Below are 27144 nucleotides of genomic sequence, written 5' to 3'. Positions count from 1 at the left end.
CCCTGCTTCCCCCTCCTGAGGTGTCGGACAGTTTACCATAACAAACTTGGGGCTGCCCGAAAGTCCTTTTCCATTTCTTCTCCGAACTTCTCCCACACCCGCTGCTTAGCCTCGGCCACGGCTGAGGCTGCTGTCCTTCGGGCCTGTCAGTACCTTGCAACTGCCTCGGGAGTCCCCCGGGATAACAAATCCCTGAAGGCCTCCTTCTTCAGTCGGACGGCTTCCCTGACCACCGGTGTCCACCAGGAGGTTCGAGGGTTACCGCCCCTTGAGGCACCTAGGACCTTGAGACCACAGCTCCCCACCGCGGCTTCGGCAATAGAGGCTTTGAACACCAACCACTCAGGTTCAATGTCCCCAACCTCCACAGGAATGCCCGAAAAGCTCCGCCGGAGGTATGAGTTGAAGGCCTCCTGAACTTGGGCTTACCAGGTCTATCCAGAGGCTTCCCCCGCCACTCGACCCAACTCACCATCAGATGGTGATCAGTTGACAACTCCGCCCCTCTCTTTACCCGAGTGTCCAAAACATACGGCCTCAGGTTCGATGATACGATAACGAAATCGATCATGGACCTTCTGCCTAGGGTGCTCTGGTACCACGTACACTTATGAGAATCCTTATGTTCGAATGGTGTTTGTCATAGCCAATCCATGACTAGCACAGAAGTCCAGTAACAAACCACCACTCCGGTTCAGATCAGGGGGGCCGTTCCTCCCAATCACTCCCCTCCAAGTGTCTCCATCATTGCCCACATGTGCGTTGAAGTCTCCCAGCAAGATTAAAGAGTCCCCCTTCAGGAGCCCCATACAGGACTCTTTCCAGGGTCTCCAAGAAGGCTGTATACTCTGAACTGCTGTTGGGTGCATAAGCACATACAACAGTCAGAGTTTTCCCCCCCATAATCCGCAGTCGTAGAGAGGCGACCCTCTCGTCAACTGGGGTAAACTCCAACAACGAAGCACCCAACCGGGGACTTGTGAGTATCCCCACACCCGCCCGGCGCCTCACACCTTGAGCAACTCCGGAGAAGAATAGAGTCCAACCCCTATCCAGAAGTAAGGTTCCAGAGCCGACGCTGTGCGTAGAGGTGAGCCCAACCAGATCCAACTGGTAACGCTCCACCTCTCGCACAAGCTCCGACTCCTTCCCCCTCAGAGAGGTGACATTCCACGTCCCCAAAGCCAGCTTCTGTCGCCCGGGTCTGGTCCGTCGAGACCCTCTGCCTTCACTGCCACCCTTCTGGCAGCGCACCCAACCCCATCGCTGTTTCCCGTAGGTGGTGGGCCCGCGGGACGGAGAAGCGGAGGTGTTGCCCACGTTGCCTTTTCGGGCTGTGCCCGGCCGGGCTCCGTGGCAAGCCCGGCCACCAGGCGCTCACCGACGAGTCCTCCTTCTGGGCCTGGCTCCAGAAGGGGACCCCGGGCTTCCTCCGGGCCGGGTATCCTCACTTCGTGTGTCGTCTTTCATGAGGTCTTGTGAACTAATCTTAGTCTGGCCCCTTGCCTGAGACCAATTTGCCATGGGAGACCCTACCAGGAACACAAGGTTCCAGACAACACAGCTCCCAGGTTCATCAGGACACACAAACCTCTCTACCACGGTAAGGTGCTGGTTCTTCAGAGATTTACCATTACAAACCAAATGTATTAATTCATGGGGAGACATTCACAAGCAACAGCAGAATATTAGGAATTAAAATGAGCTACGCATTTAGCTGCAATAAAGTGAAGAACACTTAAACACATCACTAATTCTAATACAATATGCACTATTTCTAACAGGCCATTATGCATTATAAGTACTTTTACTTTTGTTAGTCTATTTTTATTTGGACTAATTTTAACACAATATGTCTACAATGGTTTTTACTATTTTTTACTTAAGTAAAGTATTAAAATAGTCAAATTCTTTAACTACTTTATTATAATACCAGTTCATGGTCAGTAAGTGCATCCTGAATGCAGCATGTGTCTGACTGGTCCCATATCACCAACAGGAAAGGGATGGGACGCCACCTACTGACGAGAAGCCCAAATGCAATTTATTTATCATCCAAAGAGCTGCATGTTTTGTTCTCAAAACCAGTCACACCAAATTAAAACCATTCCCGATTTTGGGTTTTGAATCCCTATCTCTGGACTCATACAATAGCCTTTAAAAAAATTACAATATCTAGTTTAAAACAAAGACACTCTGTTTCGCCGAATAGACACGGAGCATGTTGGCTGATACACTAATTTCCATTTCAAATATTAAATTGAGAACATTCTGTTGTTATAATACAACACACATGTTTACAATGTTTTCTAAGAACATTTTTCCTCAGAGGTGTTTTGAACGGAGCCGGTTATCTTCCATTGTCTGTTAGCGAAACATTAAAAACATGCAAACATTGACATAGTGTGGCCGAATTAGGAAAGTACACATTGACTGAAAGTAGAAATGAAAGCTGGCAGGCATCATTAGTTAATACCAATACTGAGTTTCTTCATCACTGTTACAATAATAGCAATGTTCAACTTGTTCAAATTGTAACTTTGATTTGTATTACTATTTTCTGACACATTTGTCACAAGATATGTCTGATATTTGTTTAATAGGCTGAATTCATTACCCCACGTCTGGCCTTGTCACCTGATAGTTCATCAACATATCAATGCGCGGCCCACCTGGAACAACGTGGATGTTTTAAACATTGTTTTTATAACGACTCTCATATGTAAGTATATTTTTTAAAGTGTAAGAGTTGTCAGGAATACAAGAACCCCGCTACTCACCCTATAGTTCTTAAAGTAACCTAAAATGTAGCATACATGTTCCTCGAATATGCTATCTTATTTTGACTAGCACTTGTTTTGTGTCTCGACATGCTGACGGCAATATGAAGTCCTTCCCTCAACGAGCAGTAAACTACTGAAAGGTAAGCTGAGCCAGGCAGTCGGAATATCTTTGCTGTTGGAATGCTGACTGGTAGGATAGATGCTGATCATGCTGACCCAGAGACGGCTGTAGCCAGGACTCCACCCGTTAACACCCCGGCACATCTCCATGTTACTCTAGACCCGGAGCCAGTGTAACTCTGAGGCATCCCCTGGACCTGACCTGCTGCTTGGAAGGACAGTGCGTGAGTAGCACAGTGAAATGTTTTATATTCATGAAGTTAACTTTGTATGTCTGAGATTAAGAAAACCTGTGGAGTAAAATACTGTACTGTATGTGGATGCTTGGAAAGTCATTTAGCTGTCAGATGCAAGGTTATGTGAAGGATAAATCCAAGGTCCTTGTGAATGTAGCAAAACAATTGTTGTAAACAGGCTTGTTTGGGGATTTATGTATAAAATATATGTGAACATTTGTATATGATCATTTATATTAATTAAGAAGAAGGAACTATTATATTCAGCCTGAATGAGATGGTAATAACTTGCTTTGTACATTTTATTTTTCAGGAGGCATAGTGTTTAGAAGTCAGCTTAAAACACATGCAAATGAATTTGTGCTCCACTCCCCAAGTGACCACGGCTGATGAAATCTCCCCACGACTGTCTGGCATGGCAGTTGTAGAAAAGCGGAGTAACAGGGAGCACTGTGTCTCTCTCCCAGAGGGACAGGTCTTAGTTAACACTCACCATGTGAAGCCTGACTCTTCATTTGGCGGCATTTGGGCTTTGAACTCCCTCTCGGAGAGCACTGACACTGGAATTCTTTATCTGAACCCTCAAACACCAAAGTGGTCCTTGGTGGAGAAGTTTGCAGAGCTTTCACGGGGAGAGGAATCATTTAAAGATGCTCCAGACCACCAAACTCGAGGATTGTTACAACGCACTAAACAAATAGAGAAAAATGCGATTTATGGATCTAATGAAACGCTCCTGGATCCTGTCCAAAAGAAGGAAAGTTCTAAATACCTCAGGAGCCATAGGATAAGTAGTGCTGCTGAGGAACAAAATACATCTAAACTCAAAGAGCTAAATGTTGTTGGAAATGAGATTAACAAGAAGAATGTAAATAAGAAATTACTGAAAAAATGTGACGGAGACAAGATCCCTCGACTTTTGGTGGCGATGAAGAAACGTGGTGAGGTTGACAAAGAGCACCGTCCCTTCAAGTGCCCACACTGTGACTGGGCTTTTAAAAAGCTCTGCAACCTACAGAGTCACCTGCAAACTCACAGTGGCCTCAAGCCACACGTGTGCGATATATGTGGCAAGGCTTACTCCCACCAGGGCACTCTGCAGCAGCACAAGCGTCTGCACACGGGGGAAAGACCATACCACTGCCCCTTCTGTGTCAAGACCTACATCTGGTCCTCAGATTACCGCAAGCATATCCGCACACACACAGGTGAAAAGCCCTACGTCTGTGACACTTGTGGGAAGGATTTCATTCGATCCTCTGACCTGAGAAAGCACGAGCGGAACATGCATACCAATGACAAGCCTTTCCCCTGCACGCACTGTGGCAAGACCTTCAATAAACCCCTCTCCCTGAAGCGCCATGAGCGCAAGCACCTGGGAGAAAGGCCCTTCTCCTGCCCCGACTGTGGGAAGGCCTTCGCTCTGGCCAGCCGTATGGCAGAGCACCAGAAGATCCACGCGGGCATTCGTCCTTACATCTGCTCCGTGTGCTCCAAGTGCTTCACCAAGTCTTCCAACCTGAACGAGCACGAGGCCATTCACAGCGGAGCGCGGCCCCACAAGTGCCCAGAGTGCGGCGTGGCGTTTGCCATGGTTTCTCGCCTCGTCCGTCACCAGTACGTCCACAGCAAAGAGGAACCCCACAACTGCACAGGCTGTAGCAAGAACTTTAGCCACCTAGCCTCACTGAAGCTTCACCAGGAGCAAACCTGTGCCGGAAGGATCTTTGTCTGTGTGGAGTGCGACAAGTCTTTCCAGTGTGCAGCAAAGCTCTCACAGCATGTGCTGCACCACAGGGAGCAGAATATCTGAATGAGTTTAAAGACAGGTTTTGGACACCTCCACCAGTGCTATTGACTGTCACCGAGCACCCATTTTTATGTCAGGGGGCTTTTTTGGATTGTTTGAATTGAGGTTAAATGAGGTACTAGTCAGTGTTTTACATAAAGGTGATGACGGTTGGCATGCCCCGAGTTCCAGCACAGGAGTTAAGCAATGTATTGGACCGGGGGGCCTTAAGAGTTTTTACTCACACGCCCTCTTTCCCCACGGTGCTGGGTTACCATGAAATGAACCTAGCAATTTCTCACGAACATTGACACTGGAGCTGATGGCCTAGAGTGATGTGAACATAAGTACTAGAGTTCCAGACTTTATAAAAGTGAGAATTAAATGTAAGGCTAATAGTTACAAATATGCACAAAACCGCAACTTTGCGTTTAGGAAATGCGGGCGGTTTATCATGACCTGTGCTGTAGTATGATGCCTTGGTCTTTCTGAATCTGGTGGCCAAGGTGGTGAATCTATAACAGTAAGAATGGTTCTGAGCATTGAATTATTGAATATCAATCAAAGAGGGATTCACAAGATTTACATCACTAACTAAAGTATCATTGACATTAGCCAGATTAGATGACAGCTTTGATCACCTGTATTGTTGATGGTAGCCGGTACATTATGTTGTCCCGACAACTGGAGGGACAGCTTGATGTTCTCAGGCTACCATGAATAAAAAAACAACAGCTAAATCAACTTCTTCTGCATCAAGATGCAGGCTGTTTTATTGTCTGGTGAGGGCTGAATGCTGAAACAAGCAGCAATATCTGGATAAAGGGCTATGGCATGGATATAGACCAGTCGTAACTCCTGGCCCACTTACACTTGACTCCAAAGACTAATAGTAAAAGGAGACGGCACCTGCTGTGTTGTCATTTGCTTTGCATTAAGTTTGAGGACACGTCTGGAATCACAACAGGATTGCAGTGATGTTTTTATTAAATATGTGACAGGCAGAAGTGCACTGATAAACAGGTCAATAATCCATGGCCTGTACAAAAGCATTGACATATTCAGTAATACATAAAACACAGAGCCAAAGGACTCGGAAGCAAAAAAATCAATTACATCCAGACATGTTTACATGGTGCCAATAATAAAAAGTTTTTTCTAAAATATTCCAAAGCATATATTACTGTTTGATTTATAAACATTTTAAGGACACAAGCTTTGTCTTCTGAAAAACGTTAAAAACGGCTAAAAATAAAGCTTGTTCTGAGAGGAAATATGAGTGTGTAAACAGCTCAATCCTATAATTGTCTCCTGGCTGGTGACAATTATAGGATTGAGCTGTTTACACGCCCCCTCCTCCTAACAACATGTGGTATCATCCATCTTGGCAGCATGACAACTCTATTTTTGTTCTGTACTGTATATGTCATATATAATTCAAGCTATTCTGCTTTACAGATCCTTAACATGATATAATAATGTGCATACATACATGTGCAATAATTGAGCAGCCTTACAAATTCTGCTTAGTCAGCGTGTAAGATTAAACATTGCTTCTATCAGGCTAATGAATGACCACGGCATTATTTTAGTTTTTTAGTCAGAGCTATATTTTTAATGTATTTTTAGTCAAGGGGTAATTTTGTTTAAGGTTATAGACAATCGATAGTAAAAATAAAGGAGTGGTGGAATGTAGATTTACTCAAATACTCTACTTCAATACTAATTTGAGGTAGTTCTACCTTAAGTATTTCCATTTTATGAAACTTTATACTTTTACTCCATTACATCTTATACCTCATTCACACCAACGCAACTCTGGTTCAAGCTCCGTGCTAAAGCTTTTCAGGTTCAGAACCGGTTCTTCGGTTTGGCTCCGGCTCTTTTCACACTGCCCAGAGTCCGACTGGTGCTGCGTCATTGCGTCATCGTTTGCGTCATGACGTAACCGTTTGCGTGCCTGCTTCATAAAGCCAAACCGCACGGAAACCCCTCAAAGCTGACACCGACAACAACAACAATGGCCGATTGTGCTCCAGCTTCCTCTGTACCTCTTCGGAAGACCAGATTCCCAGTAGGTAGCTGGTCTCTTCAGTGGACCACTGCTGCTTGTTAAGTTTCTCCATCGTTGTTTACAAACTGGGTAAAACGCCGGCTTTTTGTTATTGTTCAGGAGTTGATCCCGCCCCTGCCCCCGCCTTGACGTAATCGTGAAGTATGCTGTGCTTTTGCTCTGGCCGTGGCTTTGGTGCTTGAAACGAACCGGATTCCGGAGCTAATGCGGCTTTCACACCAGCGCTTTTCCCGTTCTAGCTCCGTGCTAGAGCTTTTCTGGTTCAGCTCCGGTTTCCCTTTTCTGCTCCCGCTTTGTTCACACCACCCAGAGCCCGACTGGTGCTGCCGCTGCTGCGTCATGATGTCAACGTTTACATCGCTGATTTGCTCCCCAACGGCGCTCACAACAACAACAATGGGGGACTGCGTCGGGTCGATGATCGTGTTGCTTTTAATCATATAAAGCCAGATTAAATTCAATAACGACTTCTCCAACCTTATGCTTTTCTCCAGAGTGCCGTGGTTCATTGTTTATTAATGTGTTTCAGCGGCATTTACCGACCGCTGCAGTGCTGGCTGCTCTTCCACGGGAGTTTATTCTCCCGTTAGCTCCCGGTTAGCTCACACTGCAGCGGCCTCTCTAAAGTATTCACTGTCTGACTGTCACACAAGCAGCTGATACATATCCCCAGTTCCCCTTAAGTGAATGTGTGTCAGTCTGAATTCACGCTGTTTGGCATCACAACGCTGTTATGAAAGTTTCTCTGGTATAAAATGGGTGATGTTAGCAACCAAAGCTAAACTGACTACTTGCTATTGCTATCCTATTGTGGCATAAACCGTTTTCTACAGGCACATTTTACCTTCATATTTTTATTATGATTCTACCTGTGCAGCCCATGTATTGATTCCATCCGATAGCTGCTATTATACAAAACAAAACGTCTGCCTCTCTCCACAATGATCAATAACAGTGAACGGATGGTCAAAGTAAGTTACAAATAAACAGAATAAAACGAAGCCTGGTTAGTGTTGCCTGACTTTATAAAGTGTGTTTATAAGCACTACTGCTTGTAGGCAGGCATGACGAGACTCTTCAGTCGACCCATGTTCAGGGGAGGTGGGTTTAGTTTCCTGCACTCCTCGACCTAAGAGAGACGTAAGCGACGCCGCCTCTTAGCTCCGAAGCTCTTGCCTCTAGACCGACATTTTTCTGGAGCTGGAAGTGAACCGGATTCCGGAGCTAAGAGGCGGCGCCTCTGCGGTGTGAACAGGAAAAAACGGTACTTTTCAGGCTCCAGCTCCGAGCCGGAGCTGAAAACGTGTTGGTGTGAAAGGGGCATGAGAGGCTGCTCCGCTGCGGTGTGAACAGGAAAACCCGGTGCTTTTCAAGCTCCAGCTCCGAACCGTCCCTGAAACACCGTTGGTGTGAAAGAGGTATTAGAGTAAGATATTGTGTCTTTGACTGCACTACAACTTTCTGAAAGCTTTAGTTGCGGTTACATTCAACAACATATCTACATTTTGTGTGAATGTTCACTTTGAACTGAAGGAAATAGTGTTCCTTAATGGGCTTTAAACATTCTTAATAATCATCTTGAATCAGCTGGTGAATCCATCGCCACTAAACAGGGCTGTTGTTCTGAGGAACTCATGAAAAGTTGAGTTTAAGATAAGTGGTTCTCACAGGACATATATCCCAAAATATGGTAATCCTATAGAATATGCTGTAGATCAGGGGTTATCAAACTTTTGTTCATGCGGACCACTTTTTATTATCGAGGATTTTCGCGGACCGCCTCATATGCAAACCGTAAAAATAAGTACATATATAAATGTAGTGCCAGATTCCAAGATTGACGGCGAAGATTAGCTGGTTTTAGGCTCTCGTTAGCCAGTGTCTCGTAGCACAGAACGCATACTGGCAAAGGCTCATCTTCAGTGCCTGTGTAGGTAAATCCCAGTTCCATGTAGTTCCCATTGTATTTTCTCTTAAAGTGGACCCATCATGCTATATTTGAAACATATATTGTAGGGCCATACCTATATAAAACATGTCTGTGAAGTTTTTTTCTCAAAACACCGAACATTTTAGCCATGCCTCATTTCGCTATATTTGCTATTTTCCAGCCCTGTTTTTGCAAGGGCTGATTCTGCTTTTGTGGCAGACTAAAGCGCCAATTACAGGCCTGGCATATGTACTACAGCGTCTCCAGCGCTTTCGAGTGGTCTCTCATTCCCCTGATAGGTGGAGAGTTGCCCATATTGGTGGAGCACCCCTTTTCTGACGTCAGAACAATTCAAATAATAATCAGCTCCGTTTTTAGAGATTTGGGTATGGAGGGAAAAGAGAGAGGTTGTGTTTTCTGACACTTGGTGAGTTCCCTGACACACCGGGGACACATATTCATGTATAAAAGACGTACAAAAGTGCATTTTGCATAATAGGTCACCTTTAATCTTCCCTTTCTTTGTTTTTTTCTGCGGAATCTGGCTTGTAGATGCCTCCGACTCACTCTCATTATCTTCGGTAACGTTAACCTCTTTTCTCTTCAGAGAACATGATGCTAGCCACCGATCCATGTTTGTGGTTTTGCACGCACACACATAACCATGGGTAACCACTCCAGTGGTGAAATTAAGTGTTGTTCATAATTAACAATAACAAATATCTGCGTTTTAACACTACGTTTATATATGTACTTATTTTTACAGTTTGCATATGAGGTGGTCCGCGAAAATCCTTGATAAAAAAAAGTGGATTTTCTTTTTTCACGGACCACCTGCAGTAACCACAGTTCGAGAACCGCTGCTGTAGATGATTCTAGCCAACAGTATATAAAAAGTTAAAATTAGCACAACATTTTATTCTATACTTTATTTGTATTGTGCTTATAATAGTTAAATTATGTTTTAAATGCAGGACTTTTACTTGTAGTCAGGTATGTTTACTTTTCCTAAATAAGCAATCTTATACTCCTTTCATAACTGTATAAAGATTATGGACAGATGGATTTATACTTCTATATATAATTTACATTTAGCTTATTCTCTACATATTGCGCAGATATCATTAAGTAATGAGAGTCATTGGATGCGCAGATACAGAAATGGTTACCCGGGTCATTTAAGATATCCCTCCCTTAAATATGTCCTGGTCCTCTTGAGTTTTCCCTGCTGTCAGCTTTTACACTCCTCAGATGTTTCGCTCGCTGTAATCTGAGTTACTATGACATTTCATCCAGAGTATTTCTGTATCCTAAACAAGATGACTAGCAGGCTGTGGGGGTTTAAAGGGCATGCTTAAAAATATATGGGGGGGTGGGGTCAAGATTGATATTATGATGTTTACCCAAATTCAGTTGAAACTCATTAATAACACAAAGGCACAGGTAGTGGTAGCTGGTGTGATATTGGTTCTCGTCGAGTCAGTGGTCCTACAAACAAAGAAAAAAAGTGGTATTATTAATATGTTTCCATGTTTCCTATTATGTTTAGTGCTTTTAATCCATGAAGATTGTTTTTGTGCTAGTTGCAGTGTTTGAGATATCAATTTGGTACTCGACTTGTGGTGCTCAAAGTAGCAAACAATATATTTGGTATACTCAACAACAAGGACTTTTACCAGAAATCATGACCTGCTTACTAAAGTAATACACAGACCTTCTAATGAGAAGTTTAGCGTAGGAACTACTGATATTGACTACACATATTGCGCAGAAGGAATTGGCAATGGTTCGGGACAGCGAGACATGTATCATTAGCTTGATGAGTAGGTGCATGCTTCGTCTGTGAGGTGATACGGTTAGTGTGGTTCAGTGGAAAGGAATGAGTTACTACATAAAATGATTCTCAACAAGGTCTGTGGATTATCTTGAGTAACCTGTTCATCATTTCTGTAAAAAACACATTGCTGTTGAGTTACTGTAATCAAATGCATTTGCACATTGAGCACCACAAGCTTGTTTTGATTTAGTCACATTGTAGAGAAGGCAGACATATCTACTGCTGATATCTCCAGTATTGCAACTGACACAAAATAATTTAAATGAATAAATATCACTACTGTTTAGAGATAAAAAAACATCTTGGATTTTCGGTGAACTGTCCCTTTCAGTAACTTTATTTACCTGTGATTCAGTCTAGTGGTCCTGACAGGGCTCTATCCCAACTGCTGGCCTGTGAAGAAGACACAGATATTAGAGGACTTCATTATAAAGAACTGTGTCATTTGCATAATTTAATGTAGGTAAAATGTCATCAGTGCCTGCCAAGACACGGCGTTGTTGTCAATTACAATAGAAATGTAAGCTGCATTTCTTTTTTTTTTATATTTCTTTTTTATTTGCACCAAAAAAAATGAACAGTTACAGACCATCTTAATTTTTGAAATAATACAAAGCAAATAATGTGAATCACGCATACAGACAAACGAACACGAAAAGACAGAGAAACAAAAAAAATAAAAATAATAATAATACAATTGTGTGTAGCAGAGAACCAGGGGGTTACATTACAAATATAATTTTTAGTTGAAGTCTGATCTATACGGGTTGACAAACTCAATCCATCCCTTCCAACACTTTGCAAATGTCTCTGTCTTGAGTCTTAGAGCAAATGTTAATTTTTCCATAACAAAAATGTCGTGCATCACATTAAACCAGTCTGCTAGAGTAGGTGGTACTTGGCTTAACCATTTGTTCGTTATGGCTTTTTTTTTACTGGCGACTAGCATTATTTTAAACATGTACATTGTTGAGAAACCAAGAAGCTGTTGTGGCATCTTACCCAGGTACAGTACTTGAAAGCTGAGATCAATCTCAATTTTTAAAGCTCTTTCCATTCCATCTCTTATTGAGTCCCAATAGTGAACCATCCCAGGACATTCCCAAAACACATGATGATGATTGGCCCTCACAGATCCACATAATCTCCAGCACTCCATCTGCCCCTTCCTTGACTGCACTGGCGTTATAAAGTACCTGACCAGATTTTTCCAGTTAAACTCTCTCTGGTCTAAGTGAATGATTTCAGGCAGGATTTTCTTAAGTCTTTTAGCTAGTATTGAAGCAAAAATCTTGTAATCTTGGTTCAAGAGGCTCACAGGTCGGTAATTTGAACAATCTAGCCCAGGCCTATTCAACTGGCGGCCCGCGGGCCAGATGCGGCCCAGAACCAACTCCCGAGTGGCCCAGCCTGCCGTAGCCAAATTCCTACACTAGTACAGACTTGGGGTTTCACAAATACCAATATTTACTAGTCGACACATTTTTCAAAATAGTAGTCGACTAGTCGACTAGTCGTTACGTCATAATAAAGACACACAAAGAGAGGTGTACAACTGTATTTTATATTGGAACTCATACAGTAACATTAAACACTGCATTTTAATTTGTGTTACATGGCTGAGTAAATAACAAACAGTAACTGGACTCACCAAAATCGACAGCAAAAAACTCTTGTTTACATAAATGCCACGTAAATCCAGTGCGCAACACTTTATTCGCTGTCCTCCACGATAACGTCCACCTTTCCATATTTTTGGTTTGGTTTGAACACCAACGCATCGACATGTAAGGGAAGGAGGCTTGACCGCTTTCGGGTGACAGTGTTGCCTGCCAGGGAAAAAACCCTCTCACTCGGGGTGCTTGTGGCTGGAATAGCCAGGTAGCTCCTCGAAAGCGGGGGAAGCGGTGCACGTTTTCTGCCCACCACTCCAGTGGATTATCCATTGTGGGGATATGCGGTGTCCGCTGGCAGTAATCCCGTAGCTCATCATCCGCATCACTGTTGACCCGTGTTTTCTTGCTGTTCGTTTGCCTCTGTTCAGCGCTGACGCCGGTCCGTTGCTCACTGGTGCTAGCATTACTGCTAGTGCTAGCTGTCGGCAGCGGGTGTCTCATCTTCAGATGGTTGCGCATAGCAGATGCATTTGTATTGTACTTCAGTACAGCTGTACACAACTGACACTTCACTGTGGAGTTGGTTACATCTTCGTTGAAGTACTGCCATACATAAGAATGTCGGACGTGTTTTGGAGCATTTTGCAGCACCTCGTTTACCTCAATTTTTTTCACGACTAGTCGACTAGGGCCTACAGCGCCGACTAGTGGTAAAGGTAGTCGACTAGTCGACTAGTCGATTAGTTGGTGAAACCCCTAGTACAGACCATGAATGCAACACTCCGCGTTGCATAGAAACCACCAAACCACAACGCAGCACGTTTTTTGAAAGTGCATCTAGTGGTGCTAGTAACGGTGGTCCTATGATAGCAACTCTAAATCATGTCTCTCTCAACTCTGAAGCGTAATAAGAGTCAAAACGGTCATTGATCTTGTGGAGCAGATCCAAGTCAAGCTGGACCTTTTCGCGACCGACTTGAGCACGGGTCGGATACTGCATTTTCCGAGGCTCCACAAACAGATCACATCTCCGGCACAAATCAAGGATGTGATGACAGATTTCATTGCGAGGTTGAAAGAGAACTTTGCCGGTCGATTGGATGGCTTGCTCTGCCCACAGAGGTGATGGGCTTTGCCAGAGACCCCTTCACTGTTGCAATAGAGGGGGACGTATCAACCAGAGCAAAGGAAGTGGTCCCCTGCATCGACAAGGGGAAATATACACTGGAACTTATTGACATGCAGCCAAGTGGCAAACTCTGTGGAAGAGCCGGGACGCCAATACGGAAGTGGCACACACTGCAGTTCATATATTGGCCGATAGGGACTGACTGCAGAAAGGAGCAATTTCCATAGACCCCCATGTTAAAATGCCCAACTTTACAGCAGAAAAAAACATGTTTCTACCCATGGATGCAATAAATATTATTATGAATATAGTTAGATTCCACTTTCATGATTATGGATCTGTGAGTGAATTGTTTTCTAACGCGACCCTTTTATTTATATTAGGTCTTAAAAAAATTTTCATAAATTAGGGCGTGTTCACATTGAGTGACGGCTCTGTGAAGTGACTGCTGCTGTTAGCTTCTTGTCTCTCTGCTAGCTGCTCCGTGAAGCTACAGGCAATCTGCCTGTTCAGCTCATCCAGGGAACACAACTTGCCCCCGGCCGTGTTTGTTTGTTCTTCATGCTTATATATCGGACTATTGTGACTCGCTCTGCGGTTGAAACAGACGGTGCAAAAATGCGGTTTTGCGGTAAGTGAAATTCGAGTACTGATTTATGTGTTAATGATTTTAATCAGCTACGTAATTAATTTTACGGCTTGGGTTAGCGTGTAAGCGAGTGGTAGCTACATCGGTGCTAACGATACTAATAGTAGCCTCCAAGTTAAAATCATACACTATATTTATAAAGGTTAAAACGAAATAAACAAGTGTTAAGTGGGATAATACTGTACAAAAAACGGCTTCTGTTTGAGGTTGATCAAATAAGGTCATCCTTGTAACTTAGAGAGATGATTATTATGTAGCTAGGAACTGTATGCATCACTAAGGTTAATTTAAATTGGCTATGCTCAAGTATGTAGACAAGCTAATGTCGAAGTAACGTATGTGAAATCAACCTCACAACAAGATGTGTGTGTATATTACAATTATTATTAATGTCATATTTCAAGATGATTACTTAGATATTACAATATGGTTGGTTGAGCTGGAGTTCATTATTGAGCTTACACGTTAACATCACAGTCATCTGAAGAACAAACCCAAACCTTGTTGTTTTTATGAATTGCATTACCAAATTGGTAAAAAAGTAAGCATTGGTAACACAACTTCCAAAGTTACAGTAAAATAAAAAGGACCCTGACTCGGACAATACACAATCCAACATGTTCAACAAAAGAGAATCAGTTATATTGTTTGTACACATGGTACTTTACATATATATCTGTTTGTTTAAGGTGTCCAGGTGATGCAGACAGGCTGGACCAGAGAGTGAGAGACAGAACTGGACTCCTCACAGCAGTGAACTTCAGCTCAGGTACAAAGACTCTTTTTTTCATACTATACAAAGAATCAAGAAAGTATTGACTTTAATACACTGATATACATTCCATTAAACAGTACTAGATCACCTACACACCAGTGAAGTTGAGGGTTTTTTCTGTGCAAAAAGTTACATTTAGATGTTAACAAGTAATATGATTTTGTCAGCTTTCTAATTTAATGTATTAAAGGCAAAGATATTTAACACATAGTGAGAACTGCTACTATTTATCTCTCAATATTGTCTGTAAAAAACGTGGTAAAAGTTATTCTTTCAGTGAGACAACAGACCAAGCTTCTACAGTTGCACTACGTTTTGATAACAGTTAAATATTATTTTGATAACATATATTTCAATGTTGATGAACTTCATACAGTTCATTCATAATCTGATTTTCTTTGTAGCTCTCTGTTGAAATGAAAAAAAAAACATTACAATTACAAAATAATTATATCTACAGCCCCTAAAACACACAAACACACTTGTTCTGCAATAATATGTTTTATGTTTCCTGTAATTTTTGTAAGGAAAGGACATGCCTGAAAGACACAACATGTTCTCCTTCTCTGAGGGTCAAGAACATCCAAGAGGAAAATTAAAAGCTGATGCTATGAGATTTTAAGACCAGTACACTAAGAAACTACTTGTATTGTAAAAACAGTCAGCTGATTGAATGCACCTATTTCCACATCTACACTCCATCAGCTGATTATTTCTATTTGCCTCACTTTATGAGCTTCACATCACTTGTGCCTTGTACCGCAGAGTTTGCAACGTCACAAATAAATGGCGCCAATCTTCAGTAAGAATAATGGACAAAAGGAGTGCAAATACCAATACAATTTATTGAAATGTGAACCAAAACTTAATCAAACATGTTTGAAATAAAAAGCACATATGGACAGAAGGTGTAAAACTATTAAAGTAAACACATTTAGTCAAATAAAGTGACAGACTAGGCCTTTGCAGTTGGTATCAGCTTTGCCCAGCATGGGCTCCTCCATCAGTCCCTCCCCCCAGTCCCCCTCGCAGAGGAAAGACCCTCAGTCCTCTCCAAACCAACAGACAGGACGTCCATCACACGGAGGTTTCTCCCTGAAGTCTCTGCAGCTTTCTGGACACCACGCTGTCTCAATCCATCCACACTGAATATGAGTGGGGGGAAATGAAAATAACAAATGCTTTAGACAATAAGAAACATAAAGTTGACTGTTGAGTTGCTCAATTTTTTTAGATTGTCAATACTATTACTGTATAACTAATGTATCAGGTTAAGAGGCACATTCAAATAAAGATTGGTCTTTAAATACATGTTGTCTTTTGAATTGTTTGTCTGAAGTCAATGATCTAGAACTGGTACTTATAGTTTTAATGATACAGTCTGGTTATTATGCTGTTTGGAGGAGGCCTCACAGGTAAGAGCACTAACTAGCTCCCATCACATGTACCTTAGCTTGACTTAAATGTATTAAACGTATAATTAAGTGATATCAAAATATAAATAACTAATGTCATGCAAACATTAATATTTGCTTGATTCCAGTGTTGAATTTAGCACAATTGCATACAAACGTTAAGGGATTTTAAGATTCTGAAGTATTATGCTAAAAACTCAATAACTTAGATTATTATTTATAGTTTTGCTGAATAGTTTCATGTCCGCTTACCTTAGAAACGTAAAATGCCACGGCAGTGTGCAGATCGGGAGCATGTTAGCTTAGCTTGGTAGCTTCAGCTAGCTCTGGAACTTTCAGCTCAGTGGCAGCAGGTCCCGCCTCGGCTCCGCCTCTTTGCCCTTATTTGGAGCAGGCTGGAGAAGGCGGGAGTTGAACTCTGACGTCACTGTCGAGCCGTTAGTGGCAGACTCCGCCTACTAAGGGCTTCTCGGCAACTCTGCAGAATCCTGTGGGTGACGTCACGGACCCTACAGTCTATGCATGCAGCGCACTAACGAGCCCGCGAAGTTTCGGAGTGATGTCAAAAAACCGCAGTTCCCTAACGTTCAGAAAGTAGCGATCTGTGTGCTCAGTATTTTTGGATCAACATACACATGTGAATCAAACTTTTCACACATGAACTCAATCAAAAGTAGCACTCGCTGCTCCCTGACTGACAGCACTCTTCCCCAATGTTTTAGGATTGACATCCTATGAGCCAAAAATCACTGCTCTTGTTCAAAACATTGAGAAAGTCAGCGATGACAAATCACAAATGAGGTGATAGTAAGCACCTAGTTTACGATAGTAGACGTGTAGTGTAGTATTCATTCATAGAGTTACCCGTATCCCTTTCTGTATTCATTTAAATGCACTTTGTAATGTGTCTGGGTCAAATGTGACCAAAACGTATGATTTTTTTGTTATTACTTGAAAAGTGAAAAAATAGTATTGCTACAGTACTACCTCTTTGTGTTGCATTGGAGCTCTTTAGCTGTTTTTTTTGTATGTGAGGACATGTATTAAGACTGCTATTATTGTATTCAGTAAATGTACTTTGTGATGTGCCTGGTTCAAAAAAAATAACCTGAATATTTGACTTCTAAAGCAAACAAATGTAATGCTACAACTGTGCACTTTTTTTCAGATTCTGTTAAATTAATGCTACTTTGTTGTGTTTTTATGCACTTTTGACCTACCTTTGTTAGATGAACAATGAATACAAATTGCATGTTTTTCATCGCAGTAATATGTGTTGGTTTAAAATGTGTCACTACCCGCTTTTTACAGTTCGCTGAATGTCTGGCCCAGCTGAATTTTGTAGTTATAAAATCTGGCCCAACTGAATGTGTAATTGAATAGCCCTGATCTAGCCCATCTCCTCCCTGCTTGGGGATAACAGTTATTACCGCTTCTCTCCAGGAGGGGGGGGTCTCCGCTGTCTGGAGCACCCAATTAAAGGCCCTAAGCAGTATTGGAATTAGAGGCTCTTTGAACGCCTTGTACCATTCAGCTGTGTATTCATCTGGCCCAGAGCTTTTGTGGATTTTGAGCCCAGAAATAGCCCTACTCAATTTCTCACCTGTAATTGCTGCCTTTAAAGACTTATTTTGGCTATCTGTCACGGTTGGGAGGTCCAGTCCCGCAAGTAGAGTCTCCGCTTGGTCATCATTGTTTAATTCTGACTGAGTGAACAACTTTTTGTAGTATGCATCAAAGCAGCTGCTGATATCATCCAAATCGTATTTTAGTCCTTTGTCCTGGGGATCTCTAATCTTGTATATAGTTCTCTCAGCTTGTATTTTTTTTAATCTATAGGCCAATAATTTGGTTGATTTACCCCCCACTTCGTAATATTTCTGTTTTACAAACATCACATTTTTTATTATGTCTCGTGATAGGATATTGTTTAATTGAGTTTTTAGCTGTTGCATTTCTTTATTAAGATTTGGGTCTAATGTTGCTTTGTGCTCCGTTTGTAGCCTTTTCAATTTTATTTCTAAATGAATTAGTTCCTGTTGTTTTTTCTTCTTTATTGCAGCTGTTTTCGATATTAATTTCCCTCGTAGCACCGCTTTGCATGCAACCCAAAGGAATATGGGAGAGACCTCCCCGTTATCGTTATCTTCCAAATATTTTCCTATTTCCTCTTTCATCTCTTACTTCATCTTCCCGTAGTATGGATGAGTTTAATCTCCATGATGTAACTCGCCTTTTAAAATTGAATTCTATTTCCATTTGAACTGGACAGTGATCCGACATGTCCATTACTCCTATACTGCATGATTTAACCACATACACATCTTTGTAAAACATTAGAAAATAGTCAATGCGAGAGTATGCAGAGTGGGGAGACGAAAAATAGGTAAAATCTTTAACTGAGGGGTGGAACTCTCTCCACACATCTATTATACCTGCATCCTCCATTAAACTGTTGATCTTTCTGCACAGTGAGCTACTTTGGGAACTGGAACCACGGGAAGAGTCCAACTTGGGGTTCAGTCTGACATTAAAATCTCCTCCAGAGATCATGAGGCCCTGGGCTTTACTTAACATTAGATAAAAAATGTGCCTAAAGAAGGACCAGTTTGTTCCAGGTGGAGCATACACATTCAGAAAGGTGACTTCGATCCCCTCTAATCTTCCCCCCACCATAATGTACCTCCCCTCCTTATCTTTGATTTCAAACTGCACTTCAAAATTAAACTTATCTGCTATCATTACCGACACCCCCCTTCTAGGTCCAGATTTATATGAGGCTGAGAAGACCTGATTAAAACCCCTTCTCTTAAGTTTAGCATGGTCTGGTTCTGACAGGTGTGTTTCTTGAAGAAAAAAAACACCTGCATTCTCCCTTTTAATTTTACCCAAGATCTTACTCCTTTTGATCGGATTGAGAAGGCCATTGACATTGTATGATACTACTTTATTCAGACCTGGAATTGTTGCAATACTTCTGACATCTCAAAGGTTACCCTACCCCTATTGCTACACACACACATAACAAATCCCTTAACTGAACACACACTTTGATACATAGAATACAACATTGAAAACAATAACACAAAGCTGACTCCCTGAACTGGGGTCCTATCTGTGACCCTGTTGGAGCCGTGGTGTTTCGAAGGCTCAGAGGGATAAACTTCCTCTCCCACTAGGGGTAGAGGGCCCTCTGTATGTGGATGTAAGCGGCAATGCATTGCAGTTACACCCCCCAATATTACAAGCTTAACAAAACAACTTAAATGCCACTGTAGAATACAGAGTATAAGAGGAGAGATAAAGAAAAAAAGATGCTGGTCGATTCATTCGTATTTAGCAAGTCCATTATTTTAGGAAATATTGAAAAACGACTTAACGACATTCAGTCCCCATGCCATTCCGTGAGGTAATATAACTCACAATCTGTGCCTAATGTTCGATAAAGTCTTTCTGATCTCCTAAAAATCTCCAGCTTCTCCTTGAATCCTGTGCACGCAGCGGGTGTCTCCGTCTCTCTCTCCGAAACTGTGCTCCAGCTCAGCCGCTTGATCCTCTCCACCCACGTCTCCGGGGGCTTGAACACCTTTACCCGCAAGCCCTTTGCAGCCATATCCTTGGTTGCCTCCTCTGTCGAGCCGTAGATTCGGGTCCCGTCTTGGAAAAAGACTCTCAGCTTGGCTGGGAATGGGGTCTGAAATCGTATTTTTTCCTCCCGCAGCACCCGTTTTGTCTCCATATATTCTTTGCGTTTTTTTAGCACCTCTGGGGAGTAGTCATGATCCAGGTTAACTTTTCTCTCTTTGTAGACAAAACAACGTTTCTGCCATGCCGTTTGAATTATCTCCTCCTTGGTTCGGTGGCTCGCAAATTTGACCACTATCGATCTCGGCGGCGCGTCTGCAGGCGGTTTAGTCCCCAAAGCCCGGTGGGCTCTTTCTATCTTTAGGTCCGAGGAGGGCGGAAGCTCCAGATTCTCTTTCAGTAACGTCTCAACAAAGGAAATCACTGAGGGTGAGTTTTCTTCAGCCCCTTCACAGACACCGTGTATCCTAATATTTTCTCTTCTGGATCGGCCCTCGTGGTCCGTTAGCCTGGCTTCCATGTGTGTCTGTAGCTTCAGCAACTCCGACACCTCGCCCTCCACACTTTCTAATCTCCCTTCTGCTTCTGCAATTCTCTCTTCAGCTTCATCAATTCTATTGTTTGTCTTATTTATATCTTCCCTGATGTCCCGCAGCCGCTCGCCGTTTTCTTGTCGAAACTCTATCAATTCTCGAAGAATCACGTGCAGGTTCACCATGTTTCCCTCCTCACGTTGCCCTTCGGTGTCTCGCTGGCTAAAGCTAGCTCTCTCGCTAGCTCTCTCGCTAGCTCCGCTCTCTTCGAAGAGGGGCTTGTTGTTCACGGCATGCTTACCGGGAACTTTATCGTGGTTTGGTTTCTTCAGCTGTCCTTTAGGCATCTTAAGGTCCCCCACTATAATTTGAATAAACTGAAAACACGTAAGAGCCAAGTTACAAGGCTTTAGATATTAATTGGGGGAGAGCTGTTAAGTTAGTCTGCTACCAGCATGGCCGCTCATCCGGAAGTCGTACGCTGCATTTCACAGCTGTGTTTTAGCCAAATGTGAAATCGGACACGCTGGTCAACGACTGTGTTTATGACAGCGAGACAGAAGAAACACAGCTCCTTTGCAAAGTTAATAACAGCAATTTTTTGAATGGTTGGAAAAAATCTAAATCAAACGCATAGTTTAAAACAGTGAGCAGTTAAAATCAGTTCCTATTCACCTGCTTTCCTTGAAAAGGGGTTGATCCCAGCAGAAGAAGGCTGGGAAGGAAACATGGCAGGAGGTGCAATGGCAGGAGGTGCAATGGCAGGCGGAGGGGAGGGACAGAAGCCAAACGTCGAGGGGAAATCCTTAAGAGAGATACAACAATATATATCTGACATTAGAAAAGTGAAAATGAATAGAATAATGTTTATAATTAACTTGATTCTTACCGTCTGAGCTGTGCTTCTCTGCTCTGTTCTCTCCTCTGGAACGTCTTTAGGTTTGGATTTGAACCAACCACTGAACCATCCGGCCTTGGTGTTCAGAATGAAACGAGGAAAGAGAGATAATGAGACCCCAGCCAAACAAACGGCACTGTGTCCCCTGTGGTGTAACAGGTACCTGTTTAGGGGGCTCGCTGTTCTGCTCGAAGGCCTCAGAACTCTGGGGGGTGCTCTGCTGCCCCTGAGGACTGAAGTGGTCTTCCTGCATCTGAACCCCCATCTTAAAGGAAAGTATGGACAGACAACACACTGTCTGTGACTTGTATGAAACATTTCCCAATGCATTGCTTAAAGAGGTAGTTTGTAGTGTTTAATGTGGAAATGTTGGTCAGTATTGTGTGACTTTAGTGAATCTGAAACCTCTACCAGTGCGCAATAAGACAAAGAAAATAGCAAGTCAAGGCTACGGCTGACCAGCAACATTTACCAAGTCATGCTCTACAAGCTCAAAGGGGCTGTTTTTGTCAAAGGAGGATGGTGGTTTTATAGCAGATTTCCCGTCAGAAAAAGGCTTCCGAAAGCAAGACAAGGCCTTGGTCCACGTATCAGTTTTCAGAAAAGAGCCTCATCCCAGTGTTTAATTAAAGTTTAATTTAATGTTTTGTATGACAACGATATCTTGACACCGTATCGCCGCTGTTGAGAGACAAACATCACCCCTTTGCTTTTAATTATCTATTTGTGGGACTATATATTGATTTGAAGTCGTTTTTTTCACGATTTCTGTCTTTGTCATTTTGATAGTTTCGGTCAGAAATTACGATCAGGATAGACGGATACGGCCAAATACAAACATCTCCATTTTCTTCAGCAATGTCAACTCTTTGAATATTGTAAATGTTTTAAACTCCACTAGCTCAGAGGGAACCCACAAAAACAGCTGAATGATCAGAAAAAGAGGGAGGGTGCAGCACCTTCTCTCAAGGCGGTCGGCTGCAACGGCGGTTGTCTCACTGGAAACAACTGAAAGAATATTCCGGGGCTCATAGAAATATACTTTTTAAAGCTTTAAAACTATTATAAACAAAGCGTTTTAAACAGACATGGATTCCTTAAGGTGGCTAATATGAGTTTCCCCTATCCACAGTCGTACATTGCTTAGCTTCCTGCTGTAACTCATGTCTATTTCACCAAAGGATGGGTGTGCAGACCCCCATCTAATGTAGGTATAACACTGACTATGGATAAGTTCTTCAAACAGCCTCTCTTTATCAGAAGTACCCTGCTAAGAACATTGGTAAATATCAACACTTCAAGCAAATACTTTCACTGAAAAAGTTTGAATCCAGAAAAAGATGGCAAAATGTGTTCAAACCAAGAACATGAACATCTTTTTGCTTTTCTTTTAATTAGTATAAAATATGACTCACTGTGGTCGCTCCAGAGTATGACCAAGCCCCTGTAGAAGATATGAAATCAACATATTACACTTTCCCCGCAGTCCTTATTAAACATCTGAGCAGAGCAGTGACTCTCACCCTGTTCTGCTGATGGCTGGTCACTCAGAGCACAATGTGGCCAGGCTGATGTGACTTCAGCACTATCTGTGTTATGATAAGTGAAGGCCTGGCTGGCAGCCACTGTGGAAGCTGGGGGAGCACAAACTGTCATCGGAGAATTGGCCTGCTGCCTACAAGGAACAGGGAGGGACATTATGGTCTGTTAGGATATCACACGAGCAGTCACAGTTGTATCTGCGTGGCTGACAGACATGAGTGAGGCATGAGTCAGCACATTTCATCGTACCAGTTCTGAGCGCCGCTGCCGTCCCACGACAACTCCTTCATGTCCGCAGTGACTGCTTCAATCTGATGCTGGAGGTGTTCCTGACCCACATCTGGATCTGGATCTGGATCTCGTCCGTAGTAAAGCAGCTCAGGCTCCGGACTCTGGATGTCACGGTTTAGGTCCTCCAAGTATGGCTCTGTAAACATCCGGAAGAATCTTTAGAGTATTCAGGGATAACAGGCTACCGATTATTTTAATGAGATGACCGAATCATTTTTTTTACCAGTGTAGGCCGTAGCACTGCCCCCAGGAGGTGGATGGTGGGTTTCAGTGTAGTCCAAATTCCCTGTCTGAGTAAAATAAGAAAATGAAGACAATCACATTTAAGATGTATTGTAAACATGACACACAAGAGCTACTTTGTGAGGATGTCATGAGATGCAGCAGTGCTTTGAACAAAATGCTAAAATAATATATAGAAGAAAGGCATTTGAAAGCTAAATCCATTTTCCAACAGAAACCTAACCACATTTTAACCTTCTTATTGTGCTCAAACTCATTTGAAAAAAAATACTTTTTATTAGGAAAAAAACCATAGATGAAGTCAGCTGTAACATGATGTACCTTAAAGTTAGTTTACAGTAAGCTTAAAAAAAAGTAAAATATAGTTATACATTTATAATATATTGCTAACTGAAATATATTAATATTATATATTTTTTTTAACATATTAACATCTTGCTTTTGCTAACCAACCCAATCATTGACAGTTTAACAGTATGAATAAATACTGTAACAAATGTAAGAAATGAAAAATGGGAATCGTGCTTAATAGCATCCAGTTGATGATACATTTAAATTGCCACATTTGGAACAGGTAGGCCTGTTTGACAGGGCTACATGGGAACTTTTAATTAGGTTTGAAAGCACACTAAGCCAGCAGCTAACATAGCATTCACATGTAGCTTTTGTAGCTAGGGCTGAACGATTAATCGATTTTAAATCAAAATCGCGATTTTAAATGATGCAATTATCAAATCGCAAAGCCTGCAATTATTATTATTATTATTTATTTTATTTTGTATTCTTGTGTGTCAGTCATCCACACCAATCAGAAGTGCTGCGCTCCACATGTACCAGCCATTGTTAACCAATCAGAAGTGGCCCATGATAGAAGGTGATAGACAGATTGATCCAATCACCTGCCAAGTATTTTTTTAAAGTGCCTGCCTTTTCCAAATGGCTTCCAATGGAGCTTTCCTAGATGGTCACCAAACCATCTAGGAAAGCTCCACTGGAAGCCATTTGGAAAAGGCAGTCACTTTAAAAAAATGGTGGATGGTTTGGTGAGTAAAGCTCCATCACATGTCTTACATCTATTACAGGGTGAATCTTAAACTGAAGCTTGACTTTAAAGCAACCCAACGGAAGTTTCATGTAAGTTTAGTTCTTTCACTCGTAGCTCGGGCTGCGGGGGTGCTAGAGACAGGAGCACGTTGATACGACCTTCCTAGCCGGAGATATGGCCGCATTTTACAATAAACTTCCGTTGGGTCTCTTAAAAACAAATATTGCAAATCGAATCGCAATATCTGTCAGAAAAATCGCAATTACATTATTTCCCCAAACCGTGCAGCCCTAGCAGGAACAATGTGCAAGTTTATGGAGCTATTTCAGGGTCATAAGTTTTGATCATTCAAAAAAATGCAATTTATTTGAAAGTTCAAGTTTTTATCCTAAACTTTGAAAAATACAATGATGTATTCAAAATAAAAATAAGTATTTGAAATCATTTTGCAGGTTGAATATTATTTTGATTCAGTTCAGCAATTTTTTTGAATAAAATATTTATTTTCAGATTTCACTTTTATACATATTTTGATATTTGAATCCTTGTTTTTTTCAGTTGCAGATTTTTTGTTTTCAGATTCCAAACAATTATTTTTTCAGTTTCAAATCTTGTTTTTTCAGGTTTCACATTGCTTTTCACCTTCAGATCGTTTTTCACTTTCAGATCTTTTTTTTTCGGTTTCAGACTTTTGGCCCTGATGTTGCGTGGGGGTGTGGGGCTTAGCAAAGAGTAGTTTGGCATCCTGAGTGGCAGGCCTCCCTCTGTCATGTTGCCTTCAAGGATGTTAGGTAGCGCGAGAAATACAACTCAATACTTTCTATACACAATACTCCCGTGATTGGTGGTAAACTGATAACAGCGTCAGAGTTCCGTTAAGCAAGCTGTTGAGCATCGTAATTGGCAACAATCAAGGTATAAGAGCAATAAACTGTGCTAGAATGTGAAATTACGTATCCGCAATTAAGCATTGTCCTTCCCCACTTCCACGTAGCTCCATGAACGCAGCATAGTATTGGCTTGGTTTTTGCGATCAGACTCAGATTACCTTTATTAGTCCCACAGGGGATACATTTACATTGTTACAGCAGAGAAGAGCCAAAGACAGCTTAATGCTACCTAAAGCATGCATGAAAAAAGTATTAAAGATTAAAAAAAGAAATTATATATATTTTTAAAGTTACACATTTTACATAATACACAGCCTGTAACCGTTCTGCGGATTTAGCAGCACAGTTTTTAACGGCATATATATATTGCACATATTGCAAATATTGCACATAGTTGGTATTTATCAACAAGAGGTGTTATAGTCTGAGTTGTTTTGTGCGGGGTCTCGGTAGGGTGACCAGGTCCCAACAAACCAAATGTGGGACAAGGAGTATGTTTGTGTGGGACAATGTGGGACACCCTCTCAACAGCAGCAACCCCCCCTGGGAAAATCCAATAAACAATGACAGATGACAGAAAGTGAAGTCAAAATGCAGTAACAATTTAGTATCTTAATAAAGACAAGTAAACTAAGGCTAACCAAGGCAGCAGGTATTATTCACTTCAAGTGTTTAGAAGTGCATCACAAAAACATAATAATACATAACATAAAATAGCTTTCTGTTGTGTCCATCACAGCAACAACAGGTGGCCCCCCCCACAGTGTGTGGGCTATTTTGTCACCTAGAACCACTGGTGTCTTTAACTCTGTCAAACAACTCTCCACAGAGGCAGGGGCAAGCACATCTGTTATTATGGACGCTGCTTTTGTACGACCACATGACTTTTTCTTTACTATATCAGAGTCTGGAAAAATGGTCGGCGCTAGCTTGTTACCACAGTCACTGTGGTGACACTGGTTATTTCTGCTGCTGTTACCTTGTCCGAGTGGCCATCATTTTTTGGTTTGAGTAGGAATGTCTCCATAGAGTGGGATGTCTCTTTTTGAGCGACACGTTTCTTGTGAGAATTGCATTCTCGGTGTCTTTTGACGTCGTATTCACCGCCATGTGAAGTTGAAAAATTACTATTGCAAAGATTGCAAAAAACTCTCTCTGAGAGTCGCCCTACACTGGCTTCACCCACGGGTAAGTGTCTTCCCAGTCTTTGTTGTATGTGCATCTTCTTTTCTTCTAAGCTGTAGTTTCAGTTTCCTCCATTTTCCATAACCTGCTGCGTCGCCTGCGTTATTGACTGACTTTCGTTGTTGTTGTTGTTTGGCGGGGCCGCGGGGGGTGTGTGTGAGTGAGTTACTCTCATTGGTTAACACTTGCCCAGCACCCACCGTGTGTTACAGTTTGATTGACAGCAAACACACCCCCGTGATGATAGCCTTCCCTGCTTTCTCAACAGCCATTGGATAAATCTGATTTTAGAAAAACGTTTTAGCCTATCAAAATGAAATATGCGGGACATCGTCTCAATTTGCGGGACGCACCAAAAGTCGTGAAAATGCTGTGCAGTCCCGCGCAAAGCGGGACATCTGGTCACCCTAGGGCCCTTTCTCATTTAATCAAATCCCCCACCTCGACTCCTCGACTCCTCGGTCCTCCGGTAGTGACCCGGAAATGAATTTCAGCGCGCCATGTTGAAGGACATCTAATTTCTCTAAATGCACTTCGAGGACCGAGGATCGAGCGTCGAGGAGGCTCTCTGGAGGAGCT

At 42.2% G+C, this 27144-nt stretch overlaps 2 protein-coding genes across 7 annotated transcripts in view; one reads left to right on the top strand and one right to left on the bottom strand.

Moving 5' to 3' along the window:
* The first annotated feature begins 3015 nt into the window (after positions 1 to 3015).
* On the top strand, positions 3016 to 6094 carry znf648 (zinc finger protein 648). Of its 2 annotated transcripts, none has more exons than XM_079675572.1 (2): positions 3016 to 3127; positions 3453 to 6094. In XM_079675572.1, exon 2 carries the CDS (start codon positions 3486 to 3488, stop codon positions 4950 to 4952), a length of 1467 nt encoding a protein of 488 aa, XP_079531698.1. In that variant the 5' UTR covers positions 3016 to 3127; positions 3453 to 3485; the 3' UTR covers positions 4953 to 6094. The 2 variants fall into 2 exon arrangements, with proteins under 2 accessions (XP_079531698.1, XP_079531699.1); XM_079675573.1 differs by having other exon boundaries at positions 3029 to 3123.
* The window catches only part of sec16b (SEC16 homolog B, endoplasmic reticulum export factor), a 61662-nt gene continuing 40411 nt past the window's right edge, over positions 5894 to 27144 (bottom strand). For 3 of the 5 annotated variants that reach the window (XM_079675530.1, XM_079675528.1, XM_079675529.1), the window contains 8 exons: positions 23426 to 23492; positions 23161 to 23338; positions 22893 to 23044; positions 22785 to 22813; positions 21533 to 21634; positions 21361 to 21444; positions 21147 to 21276; positions 20681 to 20848 (listed from right to left, as the gene is read on the bottom strand). In XM_079675530.1, coding sequence (XP_079531656.1) covers positions 20820 to 20848; positions 21147 to 21276; positions 21361 to 21444; positions 21533 to 21634; positions 22785 to 22813; positions 22893 to 23044; positions 23161 to 23338; positions 23426 to 23492 — 771 coding nt within the window. In that variant the 3' untranslated portion in view covers positions 20681 to 20819. Of the gene's footprint in view, positions 10421 to 11113; positions 11163 to 20680; positions 20849 to 21146; positions 21277 to 21360; positions 21445 to 21532; positions 21635 to 22784; positions 22814 to 22892; positions 23045 to 23160; positions 23339 to 23425; positions 23493 to 27144 lie in introns of those variants that run through there. The other 2 variants (XM_079675531.1, XR_013807216.1) reach the window with 2 other exon arrangements.

This window comes from Notothenia rossii (assembly GCF_949606895.1).
Source record: "Notothenia rossii genome assembly, chromosome: 1".
In the NCBI taxonomy this organism is placed as follows: Eukaryota; Metazoa; Chordata; class Actinopteri; order Perciformes; family Nototheniidae; genus Notothenia; species Notothenia rossii.
Note: the sequence above shows the minus strand (reverse complement) of the source record. Positions and strands in the feature narration are given on the sequence as shown.